Source organism: Grus americana, chromosome 8, assembly GCF_028858705.1.
Source record: "Grus americana isolate bGruAme1 chromosome 8, bGruAme1.mat, whole genome shotgun sequence".
In the NCBI taxonomy this organism is placed as follows: domain Eukaryota; kingdom Metazoa; phylum Chordata; class Aves; order Gruiformes; family Gruidae; genus Grus; species Grus americana.
In genome coordinates, this window is record NC_072859.1 from 17151004 (window position 1) to 17176138 (window position 25135).

The window sequence follows — 25135 nt, forward strand, 5'->3', positions numbered from 1 at the left end:
TTTTTGCATTTGGTATTAATTGCTATGTAATTGGTATTAGTTACATAGAGGCATTACATTTTTTGACTGACAGTTTTGGATCTTGTTTTTCAGCAATACAGTTATCTACTAGAGACAGTTGTATGTTTTATGTTACTAATCAGAATGAGAAAAGAATGAAACAGCATTTGGTGAAAGCGCAAGAAATGGTATCTCTAGGTAGTCTGGACAAGTAACATTCAAACTGAATTAAAATTGGATAGTGAACCCTGGCAGAGGAGTTACTTTGGAATTCCTGGAAGATGTGAGAGTGCAGTGGAAGGGCCAGACAATAGAAGGGGCAGAGGAGAAACATAAAGATCTGGGCTATGGAGAAAGAGAGTAATGTTGATGGTGCTAATAAAACTTTGATAGGGGATTGGCTTTGGTTTGAAATTGTTCTTTCAGGGTCCTCACTCCTGCAGTGCAGAATGGGGTTGGAGTGAGTATACAGCTAGTTCCCAGTAGAACAAGATGAAATCAGTCCCTGACAGCTTGTACTAGTTTGCTTCTTTGTAAAATCAGAAATTCATATTGTTTTACAATCTCCATGCTGACAGAGCTTGTGTGACATACATCCAGTTTGGGAATTTACACCTGCAAGCCATATGTAGCTCAGTTTTAACATACTTACATAAATGATAAAATCACTAGTTTTCAACTCATGGTTTTTAACATTCCTGATATCATACCTCTATTCCTTAGGATTATACCTAAAAGCAATCTAGTGATGTGTTGTTTTGCGCCAGAAGATACTGGTTTGTTATAGTCCCAGTAAGGAAGACACTCAGACTGTAAACTATTGCTTAAAATACCATTTATTGTAGCTAACACTGTAAAGACAAAGGGTAGTGTAGGTAATTTTATGTCCTTCCAGATGTTGAGTTGTGTGGTATTGAACAGGTCAAATCAGAGCCCAGCACGCCGGGTGGATCCTGTCCATGGAAAGTTCATCTGATGTTTTGGTCCTTTGAGCTCTGACAGGATTTTCTTAAAACAATTCTAGTTCTCATTTCTACTGTCAAACAGAAAGCTGGTTCACTTGAGAATGATTTGCTGCACTTTTAAAGACAGACACACAGGTGATGTAATCACCAGTACCAAGTGGGAGCTGCCTGCAGGCTCCACTGTTACAGCTAGCTAGCTGGCTAAGTTTATCCTGCTGCCAAGGGAAATGTGCTGCACGGCACGGGTCTGGCAGCCAAGCTGTACATTGCAGTGCAGCGCTGGCCTGCACCTGTTACGTGACTCACTAACTCCTCAATACAGTGGTGTTCTGGTTAGGATCAATACACCTGTGACTGAAGAAAAAAATCCCTTGGATAAATAATTGCAATTCTTTGCAATTATACATCTAGGTTTTGAGAGCATAAATGTTTTTAGGGCAGATATACCTAGGTAAGTGGGGAATGATCCTAACTGAAACTCTGAAGTGGCTTCCGTAATCAAATAATAATAATACATGATAAAATATAATGTGATACCTGAGTAGATAAGTTTACCTCTCCCTATTAATCTGTTGAGCTGCGGGAGGGTGTTTTGAGATTGTGCATAGTGAGGTAGATGCATCAGTTTTGTTGTTTTGGGGGTTTTTTTGTTGTTTCTTTTTAAAGTTTTTCTTCCAGTTTATAAGAAAACTTTTTCTGAAGAATTTTTTTAAGAAATAGCCTGCAAAACTCAGTTGAAAGTAGGAACTTCTGTATTTCATAACAGCTCATTTGGAAATAGTTGGTATGTTTTTCACTTAGTAGAAAAGTAATAATAATTAAAAATAAAGTGTGAAAAAGTTCACTCAACACAGTATGCAGCTTCTCCTTGGTTTAGCGGGGGGGGGGAGGGGGGGGGAAGAAAAATTCACTGCTCAGTTATCGTTACTGTGATTCATCAGCTGCTGTCTCCTAGGCAGGTCTGGCTGCTGATTGGGCATAGGACTTCTCAAGGTGTGTCTTTTGCCAAGAAACTTTTGCATTTTAAGAGTATGTAACAGATCATGATAACCTCCTTCTCTGGTAAGAACTGTTGTATGTGTATTTATTAATCACTATTGTCTTATTGTTATGAACAGTGCTCACTGGTTAATAACAAATAATTAGATGTGCTAGCAGATGTTTCCAAATCTACTTTTTCAAAATTTGGAAAGCTCTTAATCTTGGATCTTAATTGTGGCAGTTATTCCTCAGCATGCTAGTACTTTTTATTTAAATTCAGAATTAAAAGAAATGTGATTATATAATAGTAAGGGGTATTCTCAAATCCACAGATAAGAAGATAATCTTCTTTGTAATAATGTAATAATTTGAGAGAAAAATGTTTATAATACATTGTCTGCATTTTTTGTAAAAATTGTATGTGTTAGCTATTTGCAAGTTAAGTAATACAGGGAATCTTTCTTCTCATGTTCTATAATGTTCAGGGCAACTTTATTTTTTTCAGACATCTGAAATTTTTTTTTGTCAATCTTATCAATCTAAATTATTTGGAAGATAAAATTAATCTTATTTGAACACGTTTTCAGCTGCTTTTGAAAAAACAAGGGAGAATCTTGAGGAAAAATACAGGAATATGTTGAATAACGTTTTGTTTTGTAATTATATTTTTATGTCAACTTTACTATCAAATGAAAAGATGCAATGATTGCTCTGAGAGAGAGACAGAGGGATTGAAAAGATTTGAAACATGCTATGTAGACAAGTTTGCAAGTAACTGATCTAATACTGTTGCAGTATGGTAGAAAAGGCTTAGAAAAACAGCAGCTGTAATACCCAGTCAGTATAATGTCTGCTTTCCCACTTTTACAGTAGTAGTGCTTAGAGCTCATTTCACATGACTGTACTTGTTTCTGCTCTTGGAAAAATGTTGCAGTCATGGCACAAGCATTAACTTCTTTGTGAGGGATGATAAGCCATACTAAAAGGAAGTTTTCATTTTAATGTTGCAGTAGTAATAATCTTATTTTTAGCAAATATATAACTGAAAACAAACAAAAAACCTTTTAATGATAAATAACTCATTTTAAGCAAAGAGGTATTTAACAAGTAACTCTTTCACCAAACTATATAAAAAATACAAGGATTTTCTTAAATAGTCAGACAAAGGTTTCTTGCTATTAAGTTACATGGATTGGGTTCTAGTGCTTCTGTATATTTATTTTTTGGAGCGCTAATTTTGTGCTTTAGAATAATAGGATCTTGTTCTTTATGTACATCAGGAGCGTCTCCACAGTTAGTAACATTATGGAGTAGTTTTTTTCCCAGAATTTTAACTCTCAGCACGAGTCAACACCAGAGGGTGCCCAAGTGTAATACAATATTCACTAATTCCTAGTAAAATAGTGTTATATACATTATATACCTTTTCTAAACATTGCTGGTTTGATCTCTCTCAGCCTTTTCTTGTTTGTGTGTTCACCATCATGATACTGTAATACCAGAATGTCCCTGGTTTTACGTTTCCTTATAATGACGGCAACACATTCCTCTCACCAGTGGCTGGCACTGTCAAAGATTTTCAAGTGTGCAGATAAACTTTACTTAGCTACAACAGCAATTTATGTCATGTCCTTGTCTTGCTTGTCTTGGCTTTAGGTCTACGTGCAGGGGTCAGAGGCTGTGGTTTCTATTTCTGTATGCCATGCTGTCAACAAAGGAAGAAGTTAGTAAGAACTTTGAAATGCATTAATCATTCTTAGGCAAGATCTCATAGAATCATAGAATGGTTTGGGTTGGAAGGGACCTTAAAGATCACCTAGTTCCAACCCCCCCTGCTGTGGGCAGGGACACCCTCCACTAGACCACGTTGCCCAAAGCCTCATCCAACCTGGTCTTAAACACTTCCAGGGACGGGGCCTCCACAACCTCTCTGGGCAACCTGTTCCAGTACCTCACCACTCTCACAGTAAAGTATTTCTTTCTAACATCTCATCTAAATCGACCCTCCTTCAGCTTAAACCCGTTACACCTTATTCTGTCACTACACTCCCTGATAAACAGTCCCTCACCATCTTTCCTGTAGGCCCCCTTCAGATACTGGAAAGCCGCAATTAGATCTCCCTGGAGCCGCCTTTTCTCCAGGCTGAACAATGCCAACTCTCTCAGCCTGTCCTCATAGGAGAGGTGCTCCAGCCCTCTGATCATCCTTGTGGCCCTCCTCTGGACTCACTCCAACAGCTCCATGTCTCTCCTGTACTGGGGCCCCCAGAGCTGGATGCAGTACTCCGGGTGGGGTCTCACAAGAGCGGAGTAGAGGGGCAGGATCACCTCCTTCGACCTGCTGGTCACACTGCTTTTGATGCAGCCCAGGACACGGTTGGCTTTCTGGGCTGCAAGCACACACTGCCGGCTCATGTTGAGCTTCTCATCAATCAATACCCCCAAGTCCTTCTCCCCAGGGCTGCTTTCAATCCATTCCTCGCCCAGCCTATAGTCGTGCTTGGGATTGCGCCGACCCACGTGCAGGACCTTGCACTTGGCCTTGTTGAACTTCATGCAGTTTGCACGGGCCCACGTCTCCAGCCTGTCAAGGTCCCCCTGGATGGCATCCCTTCCCTCCAGTGTGTCGACCCCACCACACAGCTTTGTGTTGTCGGCAAACTTGCTGAGGGTGCACTCGATCCCATTGTCCATGTCGCCGACAAAGATGTTGAACAGTGTCGGTCCCAATACTGACCCCTGAGGAACAGCACTCGTCACCGTTCTCCACTTGGACGTTGAGCCGTTGACCACAACTCTTTGAGTGCAGCCATCCAGCCAATTCCTTATCCACCAAGTGGTCCATCCATCTAATCCATGTCTCTCCAATTTAGAGACAAGGATGTCGTGTGGGACAGTGTCAAAAGCCTTGCACAAGTCCAGGTAGATGATGTCAGTTGCCCTTCCCGTATCCACCGACGCTGTAACCCCTTCACAGAAGGCCACCAAGTTTGTCAGGCAAGATTTGCCCCTAGTGAAGCAGTGCTGGCTGTCACCAATCACCTTATTTTCCATGTGCCTGAGCATAGTCTCCAGGAGGGTCTGCTCCATGATCTTGCCAGGCACGGAGGTGAGACTGACCAGCCTGTAGTTCCCTGGGTCTTCCTTTTTACCCTTCTTAAAAATGGGGGTGATGTTCCCCCTCTTCCAGTCAGTGGGAACTTCGCCAGACTGCTGGGACTTCCATATGATGGAGAGTGGTCTGGCCACTTCATCCGCCAGTTCCCTCAAGACCCGCGGATGCAACTCATCAGGTCCCATGGACTTGTGCGCCTTCAGGTTCCTTAGATATTCTCGAACCTGATCTGCTCCTACAGTGGGCGGTTCTGCATTCTCCCAGTCCCTGCCTTCTGTGACCTGGGCAGTGTGGCTCAAGCATTTGGCAGTGAAGACTGAGGCAAAGAAGTCATTGAGTACCTCAGCCTTCTCCATATCCTGGGTAACCAGGTCACCCGTTTCATTCCAGAGGGGACCCACATTTTCCCTTGTCCTCCTTTTCTCACTGACATACCTATAGAAGCTTTTCTTATTGTCCTTGACATCCTTGGTCAGACTAATTTCTATCAGGGCTTTGGCTTTCCTAACCTGATCCCTGGCTGCTCGGACAGTTTCTCTGTATTCCTCCCAGGCTACCTGCCCTTGCTTCCACCTTGCTTCCATGGTGCAATTAATTTTATAATTCCCTTATTTATGTGATGTTTTTGTCCAGGCTGAAGCTTTTAGGATCCACTCGTGTTCCTCTGTTCAAGCTCATTTCCTCAAAGTCTTGTAGCTAGCATGCTTCAACACAAGGGGAACCAAAATGCAAGTAGTATTCACAGAGGCACTTGCATTTTATAAGCGTAGAATTTGACTTCAAGAAATGAGATGTTGTGCCTTTGTTCCTTGGATGGGAAAAATTGTAAGATACGCTGACTGAATTACATATATTTTTAGGTTGTTTTTATTTTAAAAACATAAAAAATACCATACCTTGTTGTCCCTACTGCTGAAGAACTGCAGTGTATTTCTGAAGTTGGTTTTATTTCATGAACCAGTTAAGGGAAGATACATGTCTCTGGCTAAACAATACTCTCTGACAGTATTTGTCAGACTTGAGTTAAGGAAAACCATTCAGCAGTTTACAATCATTATAATGGTGGACTGGATTAGTGAATGTCCTCTGTGTGCATGTGCATTTGATCAAGTGCTGGTAAAGAAGCCAATGCTTCTTTGTTTCCTCTTTGGTCACAATCAATAATAAACTGAGTTCAAATAAATAAACTGCTAAGTCTAAAATTCTTGAAAGCAGCCATTAATTTCATGCCCATAATTTTTTTCTGCCACAGCATCTGATTGCAATCACCAGCGCCAATGTTAAGACACTTACCTACCTGTTTTGTTGCATTGAAGATAAATATCTAAGTGCACCATTGGTTCCTGCAGTAAATTACACCTCCAAATTGTGCAAGGATTACATAATCCTTTGCAGTGGGTTCTATGATTTGAATTATAATTAGATGCCAGGCTAAGAACTCTTCTTGTCATATAAAAGGGTTTCTGAAAAGAAGGAAAACAATCTAGTCACTGTTGGAGGCTTTTCTGTATATTTTTAATGAAAGGCCTGTCACGTTATTTGTTGGAGTAGTGTCATCAGATTAGTGCTGCTTTGTTAACTGTGTCTAATCTCATTTGATTCAAGCATCATGGAGTTAAAAAAAAACAACAACAATGTATCATAGGTTTGTTTTGAAATAAAGGGGGAGGTTAGCAAATCAGTAAACATCAGTTCATCCTGTTTAATTAGCTAACTGGGATTTTCCGAAGCTATTAAGCAGGATCTGAACTAACAAATTGGATGTAGGCTTATTAATTTATAAGGAAGTTCTGGTGTAGAAACTGGAAACTTTAAGTCTGACTCTGTTTTGCTTTATACAGACAATTTTTTTTTTTTAATTTAACAGAAATTAGAAAAAAGCTTGTCTATATATTTTCAGTACCTCCTTCAATAATGTGAAGTGTTTCTTTTAGTCCCCTTCTACCAAGCTATGAAATCAAAAAAATTAATGTTTGCCTCCATCTTTGGATCATTTGCAGGAAATAAAAGATCATAAACAACTCAGAAATTCCTTTACATATCAATATATCAAATGCAAATGAAGTGAACTTTGCAGTGTTAGAGCAGTGACCTTCAGCCAGACTCTGAGTCAAGAATTTCTGTTTCCAAGGCTTCTCATTCTTGCTGAGTATTTTCCTGGCACAATGTATGGATCTTTTGTGGTGTGTTGTTTGCTGGAGAATGAATGAAGGCCCTCTGGCTCATTTATCCTACTGTCTCACTTAGGATTTGAATTATGTTGCTAGAAAAGAAAGTCCAGTGCTCTCACTTGCAATTCTAATCCCCTCATCATTAGGCTTACTATAGCAGTTCCTTGCTGCATGAATATTTTTTAACTATAGAACCTAGTAGTAGTTTAGGAGAGTCAGTAAAAGTTGAGTGGTTTTGAACAATAGCTAACATTTACTGAATACTGTATGGTCGTACTTTTGAAGCTCTCTATCATCATGAACATTTTGTATCTTAGAATGAGAAAAAAATCTGTATTTTTAATAATTTAATTTCACTTCTTCCATACACTGTCTTTCTTTTTTCAGTTTGGTATCTTTTTGTATTGTCCTTGTCTCAAACAGCAGAAATTAGGACTATCTGATATATTATCATAACACCGATAGAAAAGGTATAGTAGACTGAAAAGCGTTGTGGGTTGTTTTGAGTGGGGTTTTTTTGGGGGGTGGGGAGGGTGTGGGGCTGTTTGTAGATGGTGGGGGGGGTTTGTTTGTTTTAAAAGGACTCACTTTTCAGTATCAGTATAAGTATACTGATTTGTATGTGAAGTTCATTTTGCGGATCCAGAAATACGGGTAAACATCTAATCAGGTGCACATTTTGTTAATGGTGTAAGGAACAAACTCCATTTCAAACTAGTTTAATGAGTTAAACTTCAGTCCTTAAATGCAATGAAGCACTCCTTTCAGGTTGTACTTGATACAGCATAAAATTGTGATGATGAGTTTATCTGGTAATTGCAAGATTACAGACATAACAGAATCAAAGGCAAAGTAGTACTGCAGGTAGAAGCCCAGTGCTTCACCTGCAATGCGTTGGGATTTTAATGTAATCTAAGATGCACTTGTGCCACTCAACAGGTGCTCAGATGTTGGTGCAAATTAAGGGATTGGTTGAAGCAATAAGCTTTGCTCTGAGTCACAGCTGAGTTCCTGTAAGTTACACTTGAGAACAAAGTTTTACTTGATGGTGCCCTATACCGCAGCAGTATGGATTATCCTGTCTCTGCACTAGTGCTATGTTATTACAGCAGATTGCTATACAATATGGTGAGGCAAGGTGGGACAGCCTTCTGTTGAAGAGGCTCAGCACACAGCATAGTTTCAATGGAAGCTCGTTATGAGGAATACTGCAGTACAGAAGTCAACAGGTAGGGAAAGCTCAGTGGTGATAACTGAGAAATCAATAGAATTCAACCTTAAGCCTTTATTTAAAGGTGGTTCGTGGCTTGAATGCAGTAACACTGCATTCAGGAGAAGGAAGGAAACAGGAAGGGACTGGAAATAAATCCTTTGGGCTATCTACAGAAAGACTAATAAAACTGTTGTGTAGACAGACTTGGTAATGCATGAAGTTTGCTACCACAAAATTAATCAAAAATACTTTGAACGAATTTGAATTGGCATCTCAAGTTTAGACTGGATCAGCATTTTGTGTTATCTACCTGTGGTGTTTTCTATCTGGCTCTAGGAATCCTGGCACTGCGTTTACCATATCTTCAAAGGGAAAGGAAATAGTTCTTTGTTTACCAGACTTGCCCTGTGTTCACAAAAATAGGACTGGTAGCATTTTTGCAAGTAAACTCAGTTGATTCAAAGAAATTCCTGACTCATCACCAATGTTTTCTCCAACTAGAACCCAAGTATCTTAACATTTCAGCTAGCTAGTCCTTTGGGTCCAAAGGTGTAATAGACCAATAAGCTATTCCTTTTTGCACATACGATTAGATGCTAGAATTTAGAAAGCAAAGGATCTGACTCTTTCAGGCAGATTGACTTACTAAGAAAGTTGATGAAATTATGATACATACTGCCCTTTATGACTGAGCTCCCCATAAAGCAGCTTCTAAACTGTTGCAATTTTTAGCCCAAGTTTTAATGATATTCAGAGGGTTTTTTTGTATTGCTACCTGTGTCAGTGCAAGTTACCTGGTCTTGTGAGTTATAGCCCTAAATGTGATGTAAGCAAGGAGATTCAATTTGGAAGAGGGAGAGAACATAAATCTAAAATTAAAATAGAATTTAGGTTAAAATTACATTTGTTCCAGCTTTGTTCCCAGTGCTCTATAGATCATTCTTACTGAATACAATAGTTTATTTTAATAAGCCTGCTTATTTGGACTCCATGATCTTAAAGGTCTTTTCCAACCTAAATGATTCTATGATTATTGATCATCTTCAGGAAATGCACTCTTTTTCTTTTCCTATGTGATTATAAGTTGATTAAAAAGAAACAAATCAATGAGTGATTTTACTTTCTGAGGAGGCTGAATTCACAACTAAGTTATTTTTCATTTCAGACAAAGTTAATTATTTCTGTTAATGATTTCTGTTAATGCTTCTATGCAGCTTTATGAAGTATATCTGGAGGTAGCAGCTAGTATGTTAAGTTCTGCTCTAAATCCCTGAACAGTTTTTATCACTTCATTTTCTTTGCTAGGTAACCAGACATCTTAAGCAGTAGATGTTTTTGCCATTCACTTGCTTTAGAAATAATACCAGGAATTTTTCTAACAAAATATCATTTGCTATGATATCAGTTTGCTATGTTTTATAAGGAAGAAATATTTTTATTTCAAAGTAATTTAGTTTACTGTAAAAAGTTACAAAATAAGCCTTTTATGTTAAATAAAAGCACGATGTCTTAGCAGGAATGTATTTTTCCTGTTCTCTTAGATCTTAAGTATATTTTGTCACTAGGTTTCTGTTTGTTGGTTTTGTGAGATTCAGTACATAACTGCAACAGTTATAATCGAAGTAATCAATATGAAATGTTTTGTCTAGTGTCTTTTCCTCTTAATCCATTATTTAAATAAACAGAAGTAGTTTACATTAGGGATTGTGCTTGAAATTGTAAAATAAAAGTCAACCAAAATGAGTACCTAGGTGGCTAGGGAAACGTAGCAGGCATGGCTTTGCAGCTTGGGGTATCAGATTAATAGGGAGGAATGAGAGGGAGAGAGAAAGAAGGAAGGAAGAGACCATTCCTGTTGTTAACTACACAGTTCAGAAGTTGAGAGCAGCCAAGCAGTAAGAATACACGTATGCGAGAGCAGAGGCAAGTTGCAGAGTAGAGGGGCCCAAGATTACTAAGCTGTTGCATAAAAGGAGAAACGAAGCTCAGATAAACTGAGAATTTTGTTCTAATACTTTTCAATGCAAAATCAGCTGGGGTTGCTCAAACTGCCTTTGTCAGTGTCTTAAGCTAAAAAGATTGATTTAGCACTGGCATATATGAGGAGTGCTAACACTATCCTTTCTTTAGTTACACTGCAATAAACTGCAATATAGGGGCATAATGAAGCACAACTTGAAAAGAGAGCATGTGTTTGTCCTTTGGTCATCATCTAGCAAACACACCTGTGCTCTGTTTTGTTATTATTACTGCTGCCAGTTTGATTTTTGACACCAGTCTAATTTGGTAGATTAGATAGCACTCAATTCCTAGAGTTAATTGGTCATGTGAATATTTCAGCCTTTTTTTAAAAAGTTACTTTATTTGTGGAACAACTTGAAAGACAGGCCTAAATTTACTATAAAAATTCAAGCACCAGAAGGCAAATAAAAAGCATACTGTTAGTAAACAAAAAATGGTGGGGCCTGATTCAGGAGTTCTGTGTGTATAAAGTCAAATATTGTGTATGAGCATGTATTTTTATTTAAAAAAAAAAACAGCAGTCCTACCATTTCCTTCCCATTCTGAAGGGCAGAAGAGGTGAAAACAAATCTATTCTATGATAAAACGTTTTAGAAACCTATTGCAGTAGTAACTAGTAGTTAAAGAATTTGAGATAGGCTCTTTCTTTGAGTGGTCCTAGATCTGCACGCTTTTAAAAAATTCGCACTCTGCAGGAAGGCAGTTGTTTTGTTTTGGAAAAGAGGACCATTTCACATATCCAGTTGAGCATCTGACCACATAAATGCAATGGAGGTTGGTAACTTCTGGAATTGAAGGAATTGAAAGGAGCAAGATTAGAATGTTTTTAATTGGATTAGTCTACAGTTAAATTTTAGCTTGGAATCACAGCTGTAATTTCATTTCCTCTTGATCTCCTCTCTCCCCAGAGAGCTTAGCATGCTAGCTTTAACCAGACTTCTGATTATATGGCACATGCATTTGCAGTCTGTTGCTCTTGGGTGTATTATAAGCTCTGGCTGTTCAAACTGAGAAGCAGCTGTGGAGTCTCTTCAACAGCGTGTACTGGCTCAAGTTCAGCATTGCACTAACATTTATGCTGCTTGTGATTGATTGGCTTCAGGTACAGGTAGAATGAATTCCCATCTAGCTACAAAAGACCACGTAGACATACAGAAAGAGGAAAGACTTACTAGACTGTAGGGATCAACGCTTTCTGTCAAAGTGCTTGATGATCTTAGTTTTATTTATTTAACTAGAGTCTGCATCACATAAATACTATTACAGTTAGCACTAGTCTTCAAAATATCTGCTAAGTTGCACGTACTGAATGAATCTGGAGATTTGTACTAGTCTTTTCTGGTGAGATGCTTGGTTCATTAATATTTGATCACCTGATCGCCATCATATCTCCTGCCAGGGCAAATCTGACCTCCATCAAGCATGAACATTTACCATTTCTGTCAAGTAATAAGCATACATAGTACACTATTCATGTTAACTTTAGGCCAGTTGCGGGAGGATGAACAGTAACTAGTCTGGACATAGAGTTAGGGAATTGCCAATATGCTAGATCAAGAATTGTTAAAAGTCTGCAAGAGCAAAGTGATACTTTCAAAATTCTTTGAACTAATTTGCGCTAGTGGAGCAGGTTTGTGCCAGATATGCACTCCAAGTGAAATGCAAGAATATCTGCATGGAAGCAGACCAAAAGTGCATCTGTCTTTTTATAGGACAAGCTTATGCTTATAAAAGTGTTGTAAGAACTTAAGTATACAGGGATACTTATTACCCCAGGATATCACCACAGCTGTTGGTAGTTCATTGTGTAAGGATTTTCAGAGGGTTTGGTTGTCTCTGTGTCTTTGTTTTAAATAGTTTTTGATTTTGTTGTTTTGTTTTCTCTGCACATAAATTAAGCTCATTTATACTTTTGCTGCTCAGAACATCTGTGACAGTATGTTCCCCATTGAATAAGGTTGTGTGAAAAACTACTTCTGTTTTAGAGCTTCTGCTTAATAATTAAATGCTTCATAATTAAAAATATGTTGATGTTATGAAGCAGAGAAATTTGAACCTTCTGCTAGGTAAGGAAGGTAAATGAAGGGTGGTTAGTCTATGTCTTCCATAAGCAGTACATAAAGAATGATGAACCACTGTCTTAGTTGTTTCTTGTAAGCTACTGGTGATAGGTATTGGCTACCTACCAACTGAAAATACCTGAAGTTCAAAATAAGGATCATGTAACTCGCTGTTTGTGGTATTATTTGTGAAATGTCTGGAAAACAGAACTGTATCACAAGGAGAAAACCAAATATATATTCCATATAACTGAATTATTCTGACACAATAGTCTGAGTAGATGTTAAAGCACACACTTTAATTAGCTGTGAATGATAATCTGTTGTGTGGTTGCTGAGTCAGTATGTATTTAAGTCCTGATTGGTATTTTATGGACTTTTTATCTTCACAAAAACATTGGCCAGAACATCATATATGAGTTATGTTTTATATTTGTTTCTCTATAGTCTGTAACAGATTTGCTAAATGTTGGACTGAACTAAAAATCCAGGTTAGAAGTGTCACTTCAGTGTGTAGCCTGCTAACAATATTTATGCTAATGGTTTCTTTTCAAAGAATTCAGTATCCTTAAGTCCTTCACAACAATTTGTCAAAATTTTACCAGAAATATTTTGATTATGATATCTTAAAACAATGATTTGAGCAAGGAAGCATGAAGCTAATCAAGGATTAAAAAAAACAAATAAGAGTATTGATAGTCTGCTCAGTACATTGTGCGATACTGCATATTCCTACTAGCTCTGTCTGCTCTGAGCTATTATTGTAAAAACCACTCCTCTAGGTTCAGACTGAACAGCATGTGTAATGTCTGTGACAGTTTGAGCCCTTGGAGATGGAATTGGTTGAACAGAGTAGTCTATTCAGATAAATGCAGGGGATTCATTCACATGGAAATCATTCCTGGCAGAGTTGATAAAAAGTATGAGTGTAAGAGGAAACAAAAAGGAGCCACAGAGGGCTGCACTCCCAGCACCGCTAGATCAGCCAAGCTGCATTGTTCATGATAAATGTAAGTTACTTTCCATCAGTCTCACCCGAAGTTTTAAGAGGTAGTGGTGAGACATAGTCCTACAGTAAAAGATTAAATTAATTTGAAACCTGATTCTCACTTATTTCTATAAATAAAGCATGTTATGCCATTATAGCAGCAAACTTTAAAGTGAAGTGATTTTCATCTTCATTAAAAGCCCACAGATATTTTTCTATAGTGCTGAAAAGTTGGATGAGTCTAGTTTAAATTGATAAAGAGGATACGAAAAAATTGTAGAGCTAGCTGGTACCAGCAGAAGTCTGGTTTTATACATAGGAAAACTATATTTTTCTCAATTTTGCTGTCAGATGTGCTTCCACTAGGAGGAGTTGTTATCATATACTTACGCTGTAAGAGTATCAGACTTGTGCTTTAATTATGTAATTCATTCGATGGAAAATGCAATTACTTATAGTCACAATGTGGAATATCTATAAAGTTCTATATCTGACTGGCTTGTACTTACTGCTAATTGGTATCAATATAAATCTGAAAGAAAGCTTGCAGCTCGTGATATCTTACAAGCAAACTTATGTTTGTCATTTGCATTTAGGGCAAAAAATTTAGTGCAATTCCTAGAGATTACAATTTATTTTGAATTTCGTGTTTTCCATAGAATATTGTGATAAATTGCGAATTTCATAGTTTTAAAGTATGTTTTAATAGTCACAGTTAAAGGAAAAGCTTGAAATAAAATGCCAGGATGTCTAGAAAGCCCAAGAAAGAAGCAAGAGGAAAAAAAATTCATATGTGCACAATCTTAGGATTTTTTATTTAGTTGTTTTTTGTTTAACACATTGCAAATAGTGATTATGACTTAAAAATACGGGGGTTTAGAAGTTCTAATGGGACATGCTTTCATTTGTATTTTAAATTCAGTGTAATACAGTTACTGCTCAGATTTAAATGCTTCCCTTGATCTGTTTGCCATTCAAGTGTTGCAAGACAGTGGTAAACTTGGTGGTACACAGTTTTGCTCTGTTTCTCATTCTGTTTTCCAGTACTCATCTCTCTTCATCAAATCGTAAAACATGATTCAAGTAAAATGTATGTTTTGGTAGTTTTTCAGCAATACAGCTTCTGCATAGACTCCCACAGGATAAAAAGACAGAGACCTTAATCGAGTCTGTCCTTTCATTAAGAAAAGGGGACTGCTTAAGACGTCTATCAACTTGGTATGTTTAAAAGACTTTCACGTTGTTCTAGAGCAAAAGGTTTAAACCTCTTGGGTATCACAGATCAGAACTAAAGTTTTCCATGCAGCTTTACTATTTCTCTTGTCTAAGGGCCTTGATTTTTGCACTGAATCAAACAGCTACAGTGACTTATAATTCTGCCAGCTGTCTTCTCCATCCCTTTGCTGTAGTTGTTTCCACAACACAGTTGGCAGAAAGTCTGTGCCTCACTTGCTTTATTTCACAGTCCAAGATGGATTAAAAGGGTATATGTATAGATGCAGACTGTGATCTGGATGGCAGAGGAGTCCATAACCTACAGCAGAATTTGAGGAGATTTAATGTCTCAGATTCGTACTTTTGCTCTTTGACTGCTTCCTCATCACTGCTTGCTTTGTTCCAGCACAAGGTTTTCTGTGGCTGTACAATGAAGGAAATAGACCTGATTTCACTTGAAATAACACCACTTTCCTCTGGGTCATTTTCTCTGTCAAGTCTCTGATCCCCTTCACTCCATGGTCAAGCAAATGCTAGTGCTGGCACAGCAAAGAAATCAGTGCAAGTAAGAAACAAGCACCTCAAGTTGGAGGCTAGTAATAGATGGTAGCTACGTAAACTGGCTTCAGCAGTGCTGCCACCAGACATGTAACCATAGCTGAAAGCAACTGATGACTCGTGGTTGTAGTCAAATTAATTTGATAGAGAAAAGCAAAACAGTCTATTGGAATATGAATACCTTTCTTCTGTATTGATTTTTACAGCTTTTATTCACATCTCGTGAAAGCACAGTAGCTAGATGCTTGATAGAACTGTAAGAACGTTTTCTTTTACAATATATTAAGTGCACATTTGGTATAGGCAAGCTATTTCCATGTTTCCGGACAACAGGTCTCCACATTTTATGTGGACAGTACAAGTAAATATCAGTTTATGTTAGATTATGAGTTTTTGCTATATTGCAGTGTCTTGGTTGAATGAATTTTAATGAGGCCTGTGTAGAAGGAAAAAAGGAAAAATAAGATTAAACACCAATAAAAAATGCATATCAGTTAGTCAAAGACCTTCAACATTTTTTGGGTTGCTTTTTTCCAAAACAAATTTTATTATTCAAGTTTTTTATCTGCCAAAGCAAAAAAAAAATTATTTCCCTCTTCAGCACAGAAGACGACAAAATTAAAAATGCAAATATATTTCTAAATCTTTTGAGAATGTGATATACAACCTAACAATAGTTTAACACAGTTTATATCAGCCATTGCTGTATACTGCAAGCAGCATGGTATGCACTGTGCAAATGCATAATGCCTTTGGAGTGGTCTAATTTATTTGCTTAGGCAGATAATATTTAGGATGCCAGTTGCTTTGAGACTACCAGCTTACCCCAAATTACTTAAAACCCCAATAAGTATTTGTTTGCATTCTCCATATGTACAAATGCATTTATTTTAAATAGACAGTATGACTCATTACACAGGAATGTCAGTCTTTGAATCTATTTTAAATTCGATATCTAAAATTGTCAGTCTTTGAATCTATTTTAAATTGGAAAACTCAGTACTTTCTTCTATGTTTCAGTAAAAATCATCACCAATCAAAATAATACACTGGAAAAAGCATAAATGTAATGATGATGAAAATTCAGCTGTGTGATACTATTTATGAAAAGCTTGGATTTTATAATAAAGCTAACTGTAGCTAACACCTTGCTAGCTCTAGCAGATAACATTTTCACTGAAGGTTCATGTTCAGTAATTTGTCCTTTTAGTTTTCTTTCTTCTGCTCAGTTAATCCTTCCCAGCACAGTATGAGATTATTAAAATGAAGAAAGTAAGTACATTAGACAGCTGGTTTGACAGCTATTTTAGAAACTGCTAAACACTATTGCCTATATTCTTTTGACAACTGCCTTCATTTTATAGATATTTCAGTTGTAAGACTGCATGGTTTTTTTCCTTTCTGTAGTATGAACAACACTAGAAAGGAGTTGTCAACGTAGATTCCTTATGTTCTTTTTGTGGTGAAGCTTACTGAGTACCTGCTCATGCTTCACCCCCCATATGTATACTTCCAGATTTTTTCTGAGGTCTAGTCAGTTGCCTGTTCCGCTTTCTTCACATACTTTGCCTTATGGAAATAGCTTGACCTCCTATCTTCCCCTTTTCCACTACTGTCATAGTACCTTGGCTCTTTTACTATGTTTTAACTCTGCACGCATACATGATACCGAGAATAGTTGTATGTCAACAGCTGATTCATAAAGTGCAGAAGGCACTAATAGTTTAGGTCCAGACTATATGGATGTAATTGGTTTCCAAGAGAATTAAGTATGTATTTCATTTTACTAGGCCACAGATTTTCTGAACTTAAATTGCACGTCTTTATGTTGTTTTAAGTAAAATAATTGGATCATCCACATTTTTTTCCATTATTTTCCTATTCTGTGTTTTCTACATAACAGGGATTTATCAGAGGTACTACTTTGATCACTTTTATTTCTTTGTTTTATTTTGTTAAACCATCTTCACTGTAAGAACATTAGCCTTTTTTACATTATGTTCTTATGCTTTCTTTTTCCCTCTCCACACTTGATGCCTTCTGCGTATGGTTTGTACATAGGTCACATGCCCATCTATGCCATTTTCTTATGTAGGTAATTATTCCCTTGTAAGATGGGTTTTGATGGAAGTCTAGAGATTAATCTGATTGTAGTAATTATTACATGATGAGTAGTTGTCACCTATTTTTCCTTTTCATGCAGAGTTAAACAAAACTTCAATGTTTTGCATATTGCTCCTATCTGAAGAAAAAAAAAACAGTGGTAGCTTATCTTTGATGTCATCCAGTTTATGTGCAATGTACTAAGCTCTGTTTCTGTGAATACAAGAGAACTGACACAGTAGGGGAAACAGGTTTTTAGTCATAGTTTCCGACTCTTTTCAGCCACAGTCCTTGGCCCAAGAAGTGCCTTCTCTGGACTGTCTAGTGCACAGTGCCAGTATTTGATTAGTGTCTGACACTTTGGTTCTGCTGACAGATTGCTTTTCAGGTATTTCTGCTGCTTCTGTCTCTTGCCCTGTCTTGCAGATCCTTTCCCTTCTTCCTAGCAGAAAAGATGGACAGGGCTTTATAATACACTGGTTTTGATCAGTGCATTACCAACCTATAGCCTTATTAGGTTACGAGAACCATACTCAATTCTTAACTAGAAAATTTCTGGTTTTCATTTAAGGCAGTAGGCTAGAACAAGTCTCACTGAAATTATTGCAGTTTACCGTTATTGTATTAATGAATCCTGGAGAAGAAGGTTACTTTTCTTACTAAGATGTTATCACTGCCATAGAGATGAAACAAGCTTTGGGTCATTGACTGGTATCTTCTGACCTTCCCACTCTGCATTTAGTATTCCTTTTACAGAACAGTCAGCTTCTGAGTTTTTTCTAAAATACACAGGTTCATTGTTTTAAACAGTACTACTGACAACATGCTTAACTCTTGGCAAATTGTTTAAAGAAGGGAGAGGAGAAATAGAAATATGACCTGGGCTGCAAAAGAAAAGGTAATTCTTTTGTATTAAGATGGTAAAATCTCTGAGAGGTGGCATCACAAGCATGATGACGGCTTCCAGCTTTTCTAGTTTTTCATTCTACTGCATTCAGAAACTGACAGTCCAATGGCAGAAACTTTCTGCCATTCAAACATGCATTACAATAAAACTTTCAAGAAATACCTGTCTAAATTGCTTAGTTAAGCATAAACAGTTAAGATGTGATGAGCAAAGAGCAGATCTTTGTTCGGTGTTATTACTTCGTGCCACAATACAGGACCTGAGGTGTACATAATGTTGTATGGGAAGATCAGCTTTATTGAGGCTGTAATTTAGAGAGTTTACTTCACTGATGCCAGAAGAAAATAAAGGTGCATCTGAAAATGAAAGTACATCTGAGTACATCCGAAAACAAAAATGATGGGCCCTTGATTCAAGGGAGCTAGTTAGGAAGGCATGCCAAGTTCAAGTGATTAAAATCCTTAAGAAAACTCTTACTCATGTAGGTATCTAATAAATCAATTTTTCCTAATAAATTATTGTGTCACAGCAGGAGGCTACTCTTAATGTGGAAGTACAATAGAAGTCAATTTTGCTGAAGTAGAAAAGGCACAATAAGAGAAATTACTTTCCAGATGAGAAGAAATGGCTGGCTCTGCTGGTTCACCCACGTAACTTTGGTGGGAACAGGATTACACTATGATACATGGCTTGCTCCTTGTCATATTACACCCTGAATCCCCAAGGGAGACTGAAAAAGGAGCGTGAATTGTTGTCCCTGGAATACTTACTATATCCACACAGTGATTTTGAGTTGCTCAGCCTTGGGTCTTTGTAATACACACATACTTACTTTTAAAAAAATTACAGTGAAGCTAATTTGATGAAACCATAGCTGAATTAAGAGTCTGGTATTACACATCGCTTGCCTTGTGTCTGGAGTATAACAAGCCAACATCAGCAGCAGTATCTTTTGATAGTTCTAGATATTGTGATAAAGGAAAGAAGAAAACTAATGAATTATCAGTATAGTAAAGGATTGCAGTATGAACAGTTGGATTTAAAAGCTACATATCAAACACCTTTGTGCTTTTGCTTCAAATATGCCCCAATATGTATGATGGCAACTGTGAGTATGTTTTTAAGATAATTCAGAAAAGCACTCCAAAAGTAAAAGCTAAGTTCAGCTGAGTAGATCAGAGTGCACACCATAGGAACCTCACATTATTACCCATTTTGATAACTTTTTGGCAGCAACTTCATTTCATAAAAGCCTCTGAACAGCTGGTGTTCAGAAATAGAACTGTAGAAACCTAGGCTGGATTTGAATTTATTTTGATGTAAAAAAACCCTGAAATTGTATAAATGGTGTGGGTAATACTGCAAGATCTTCCACATAAGGATTTAAAAATAATTATAACTTCACTCTTGAGCTTGTTACATAATAACAGAAGAAAAAGTCTCATTGAATAAACAGAAGCAAGTCATGGAGCAACCATAGTTTTATCCCATAAAAATCTGGTGACCTGACTAAACCTATGACGATCTCTTTATTGGAGGAAACCTGAGACGTACGGGAAGTGACAGTGTTTAGAATGGATAAATAGAACATAGATCTTGTATTGCCCTCCAATACAGGCTGTGATCTTATATTTTGTTTTGTTCCTTCCTCTGAACAGGAAGGATAGTCAATTCTCAGTGGGGAAAAAATATGTGCCCAATATCTGCCACACACCTTGCGAGTGTGTTTATAGTCATATTTTGGATGTTAAAAATGTTGGCATTACCTGCCATAAGCAAGAGTTAATTTTATTTTCAGAAAGAAATAGTGTAAAAGTAGAAGAATAATAGGAAACTCCCTCTGCCTAAAACTAGTTCTCATAATGATATATTTACGGTCTTTTACAATATATTTTATAATTCCGTTTTACTCTTAACCTTGATCAGGCTCTGAATATATCTCATATCCTGACCACTAGGTTGTACCCTCCATCCAATTAACAGTGTAATATTGGTTAAATAAGAGATGTTTGAGCTAATGTTTCTGTTAACTTTCTTCACCAAAACGACCACTAGCAGAAGGATCAGAAAGGCAATTAGTTATCTTGAAATATTTTTTTTTTCTCTTCAGCTGTAGGAACAAGTTTTTCATTAAAACAGTAGGGAAAAATCTACACAGGTGTCTGAACAAAGACTTAATAGCACTTAAAAGTATGCCATAAAATAATCACATTGAAAGGTCTAAGTGGAGTACATTTGAAAACCATACATCTTGTATCTCTTAGTGTCTTGTCACATAAGGCTAACATAATTTTTTGCTTGCACTTGAATTTCTTTTGGTATGGGGGTTTGGAGGCGGGGTGGTTGGTGGTGGGTTCTTTTGTTTGGGTTGTCTTGGTTTTTTTTCATTTGGTATAAATTAATAACAGAGCAAATGCAGCTGGCCAAGTAAGAGTAGATAGCCACTGTTTATCACTATATTGTTTAAAGAAAATGTTGCTCTGTGGAAATTCTGGGATTCCTTTCATGCTTAGTGCAGAATTTCTCTTTGTTCTGGAATTATAAGGGTGGTGACTCTCCACCAATTCTTGTAGATATTTTTTAGTTGTCATGTACTAGCATGGAAGCTAAATATTCAAAAGTAAATGTAAAATTTGTAGCCTTAAAAACTATATTCCCAGTGAAGTTGTTAAACAGTTTTGAAAACAAGTTCTTTTATGACAACAAAATTAGTCTGAAACTGAATTAGAAGTGTGTGAACCAGAAAAGAGCTATTTGTCCACAGTTTTACTAATGTCCTAACCAACTAGCTGTGTTTTCCTTTTATCTCCCTGAAAATCATGGCTTTCATGCTGACCATCTTGCAATCTGAAAGTACCTGTTTAAAGCAAGCCAGCAAAGATTTCAGTGGCTGAGATTGTCCTCGCCTCACATAAGAATGTTCTCTGTGGCTTTAACATTCCTCAAAGAAATTCTTTTGTGGTGTGTCCATTCAATGTTGAGATTTTCTGATTGATGTTATTCCACAAGATGCTCTTAGATACTGTAATAGCACCATTCTTTAGATGTATACTTTTCATCCATAGCCTGTGATGTTTTCACAATAAAAAACCTGCAATAAAGCAAGTAATATAGTGGAGTATTCCAGTGGAGGATAGAGGGATTTCACAATGTGATTTACAAATTAGCAGGCTTGTTCTTTAATAGATCAATAAGTGATGAATTCCAGGATTGCAGCTTCTATGGTGTAATGGTGTATATGTCTCTGAAGTGTAACCATTTTGACTTGTTTCCAAGGTTGACCGCTGAGGTAAAAGTCCTAACGGCTTCCAAAACAATGTCTGGTCCAAAACATTGTGTATCTTACTAATGGTACTTGTTCTAATTTAAATGCTTTTAAAATATTTCTAGGAATGTATTGTACTCTAACACAGGTATTACTGCTACTGTGGCCTACCTTTCAGCAGGACTCTATTTTTGGTTTTGCAATTTGTATTTAAAAAAAAGAAAAAGAAAAGCTTCAACACTTTTCCAGTGTTCCAAGAATTATAAAAATGCTAAACAGCTTTCTCTGTCTGACAGAAAGAAGCAACACTGCCTCTTTGCTGACCATAACATGTCAGCCTTTCGGCAGCTTCTTGTCATGTGTTCAGAGTGGACAGATGTGTTGGAACAAGTTGTTTGTGGCTGGAAAGTCATAATTTCAGTTGGTTTATACAGAGCTAACGAGCAACTACTTTTCCTGAAGTACAGATGAGAGGAAAATTTTCAAATAAAAAAACTTATTAAAAATATATGATTAAAGACCCTATGTGTCTGAACATGAGCATTTCCTGCTTCTGGCATCAGTGCTCTCATAGGAAATGTTCAGATCCCAAGTTATAGATTTATAATTGGGCATCTTTGAACTTATTTAGGATGTGCTTAAACTTGCAAATAGAAATCTCTTCACAAACTCAGCAATTCTTTGGAATCTTAAGTATTTGTTTATGTCAATCTACATAACTGCTTACATAGATCAGTGATGTTTGGAGAATATTTTATGCGTCTATCTTTTGTCTTCCTATGTCTATCATGTGACCATCTTAATGTCTATTTTTTATTTCATTTTAGCAAATGGAAAAAAGTAACAAAAAGTATTTTTATTTACAGATAACTCCAATTCAGAGACCAAACTGTAACTATATCTCAGTTGCTTTTGTTGTAGAAACACTCCATAACAGGTTGACCTTAGCTATGTTCACATCTTGGACAAACATCCACCACAGAATCTTTTTTCATTTTGACTGTCTTACAGAACATGCAGTCTCATTCACTTCTTTCATGTTCCTACAGATAACACTGTTCCCTTTGCTATTCCTCTTCATTTTGTACGTTTTGTCATGTGTTACACATGTAAGAAGAATGGCATTATCACTGAATGAGTATATTGAGGAATATTCTCTTTGAATACAAAGGCTGAGTATTTTTTGATTCTACAGTATCGAGTGACTCTGATTCATCTTCTAAAAGATTAATTCAGCTGTGAAAGCTAAACAAAATATAGTCTTCAACATACCCTGTTTTTATGAGGATTACAATGAAACAAGGAATTAAATGTAATAATATTCATGCATAGATAACTACCTATTACCAAGCGGCCAATAAAGTTTCATCTCTTTGGCCATAATGGTAGAACTTCTGTGCTATTAAGTGCTTTCTGAGTTGTTCAGTCATTTAACATTCCTAAGCAATAGTGTTTGTAATTGGGTTTTGTTTTTCAGAGTCAAAGGCATTGTGAGGTGAGGCAATAGATAATGAAGTATCTACCCATTTCTAACTGGCTGATCCAGCTTGGTCTTGCAGAATATTGCACACTCTTTGAACAGTATAATGGTGTAGAGGTAAGAATTGTTTTTTTGAATAAAATGCTTGAGAAAATGTCAAGCAAGAATATAATGCAAGTGATTAATGTTCCATGATATGATGTTGGAGCAAAAAAAACTTAAGGCTGCTAGTTTGCTCTTGTCTTAGGAAAGAGGAAAATAAAACCAATGTCTTTTCTAACTGTGTACTAAAACTCACAGAGAAACAGAGTCACTTACTGGTGAACTAGATAAAACGAACATCTCACTGTTTCTAATGCTGCTTGTCCTATACTTATCTTGGCTGTCTCAGATTGTAACAAATGGGCATGTTCACCAGAGCAAGAATGCATAGATAATTTCTGTTCTGCAAAAGTTAACAAATAAGTTTCTTTCTTAAAATTCAGAACCAGATAAAATATAAACTTATGTGCTGATTGTTATATGAAGTTGTTTATAGGTAAACGGATACTATGTGGCTTAAGAATAATCTCTATTGAGCAAATACCACATTATAGAAGGACCTTATATAAGTCATCTTTAACATCCTTAGCAATTTATTTAGAAATTCTTAGGAAGCCCTTATCCCGCAGGTCTTACTTGATGAAAATTGCCTCTTTATTGTCCATTTTGTTTTTTCAGTTCTTAGCATTCACATACAAATTTATTGACACTTGTATACTATATCATCAATTAAATGCTGCTTTGACATGTTTAATTCTGTCTTGCTGTATTCCTAATTCAGAAAATAAATGTTAAAAATACAACTGAATATTCTAATCAACTCTAAATATCCTTGGATTCACTTTTAAACATTTTTTTTTTGTTACTAGTCAAAGTTTCATGAAGTGGCACTAAAGTTTATTTAAAATTGGCTTCTGTGTCACATCTGTGCTGCTTGTATACCAGAGTTCTTAGTAAGTGTCATGGTAATCTCATAATCCAAGCAAACTAAAAATAAAACAGTTTTAAATATAAGTAGAATTTGTCACAGCTAAGAAAAGGACAGCATTTTCTACTCCCAAATGGACTCAGTCAGTAAGACTTAGTAACATTTTCTAATGTGCTTCTATGTGATTTACACTACCATTGTAACACAGAAGACAGTAATATAGAACCATGGGACAGCTGTTTTGACAGTCAACAAAAATAGTTTACTTACTGAGCCTGAAAGCTGCCTGTAAAAATTTTTTGCTGAAGTGCAAAACTTAAAAATAGGCTTAGTGCATCATTCTGGATGCAATGGACTTTTTTTAAGTTCAAGGCCGTGAGTCAGAATTTCACTTCTGCAATATCTGTAGATTACAAGCATTATATAATTTCTTAGTTCCTCAGCCAAATTGAATATTTTCCTGAAACAAAAACTAAATTTGAGAAAATGCCTGACTTACCCTGATTTCACATACTTACTAACCTGCTTAATACTAGGCATATGCTTAAGAAGCATATTGAACCAAGCTTCTAATTTCTTGAAAGTCTAAGTAATTGTCTTTGACGTCTTCTACTTTTAAAAATAATTACTAATAACTTTTTACACTGGGGTTTTTATCTCTGCAGTAGAAGGTATGATTATATCCAATGTGCTGAGGAGGACAGTGATGTACAGTTTCCTGAATGAAATTGTTCTTGGCTAAGTAGTAAATTCATGGCAGTAGAAGACAGAGTTCTTGGGTTTCAGTCAACTGCTCTAGCCAGTTCTTAAGCCAGACCAAAAAGTACTTAGGATCTTAAATGAAGAAAGAAAAATTCTTAAATGAAGAAAGAAAAATTCAAACTCCCCTAACAAATAAAATCGTCACATATTAGTGTTGTCTGCTACAAAATGCAGCAAGCTCTTTAAAGCTACTTAAAAAAAAATCCCCAAAACATGTCTATAAAAGCTCCCACTGTGTTACACTGAGCATATGCTGTTCAGCACTGCAGTTAACACCAACCCTTTTTATGTTCCTCCTTATGAGCTTTTTGCTAAAGTGTGAAAAGCAGGCGTATTGCATTTGTATTTCTGTGTGTGTGT

At 36.7% G+C, this 25135-nt stretch overlaps 1 protein-coding gene across 3 annotated transcripts in view; it reads left to right on the top strand.

Annotated features, from left to right (window-relative positions):
* BCAR3 (BCAR3 adaptor protein, NSP family member) overlaps positions 1-25135 on the top strand; it is a 109050-nt gene that overhangs the window by 11092 nt on the left and 72823 nt on the right. For 2 of the 3 annotated variants that reach the window (XM_054833794.1, XM_054833795.1), the window contains exon 2: positions 23041-23160. In XM_054833794.1, coding sequence (XP_054689769.1) covers positions 23074-23160 — 87 coding nt within the window. In that variant the 5' untranslated portion in view covers positions 23041-23073. Of the gene's footprint in view, positions 1-1938; positions 2028-23040; positions 23161-25135 lie in introns of those variants that run through there. The other variant, XM_054833793.1, reaches the window with a different exon arrangement.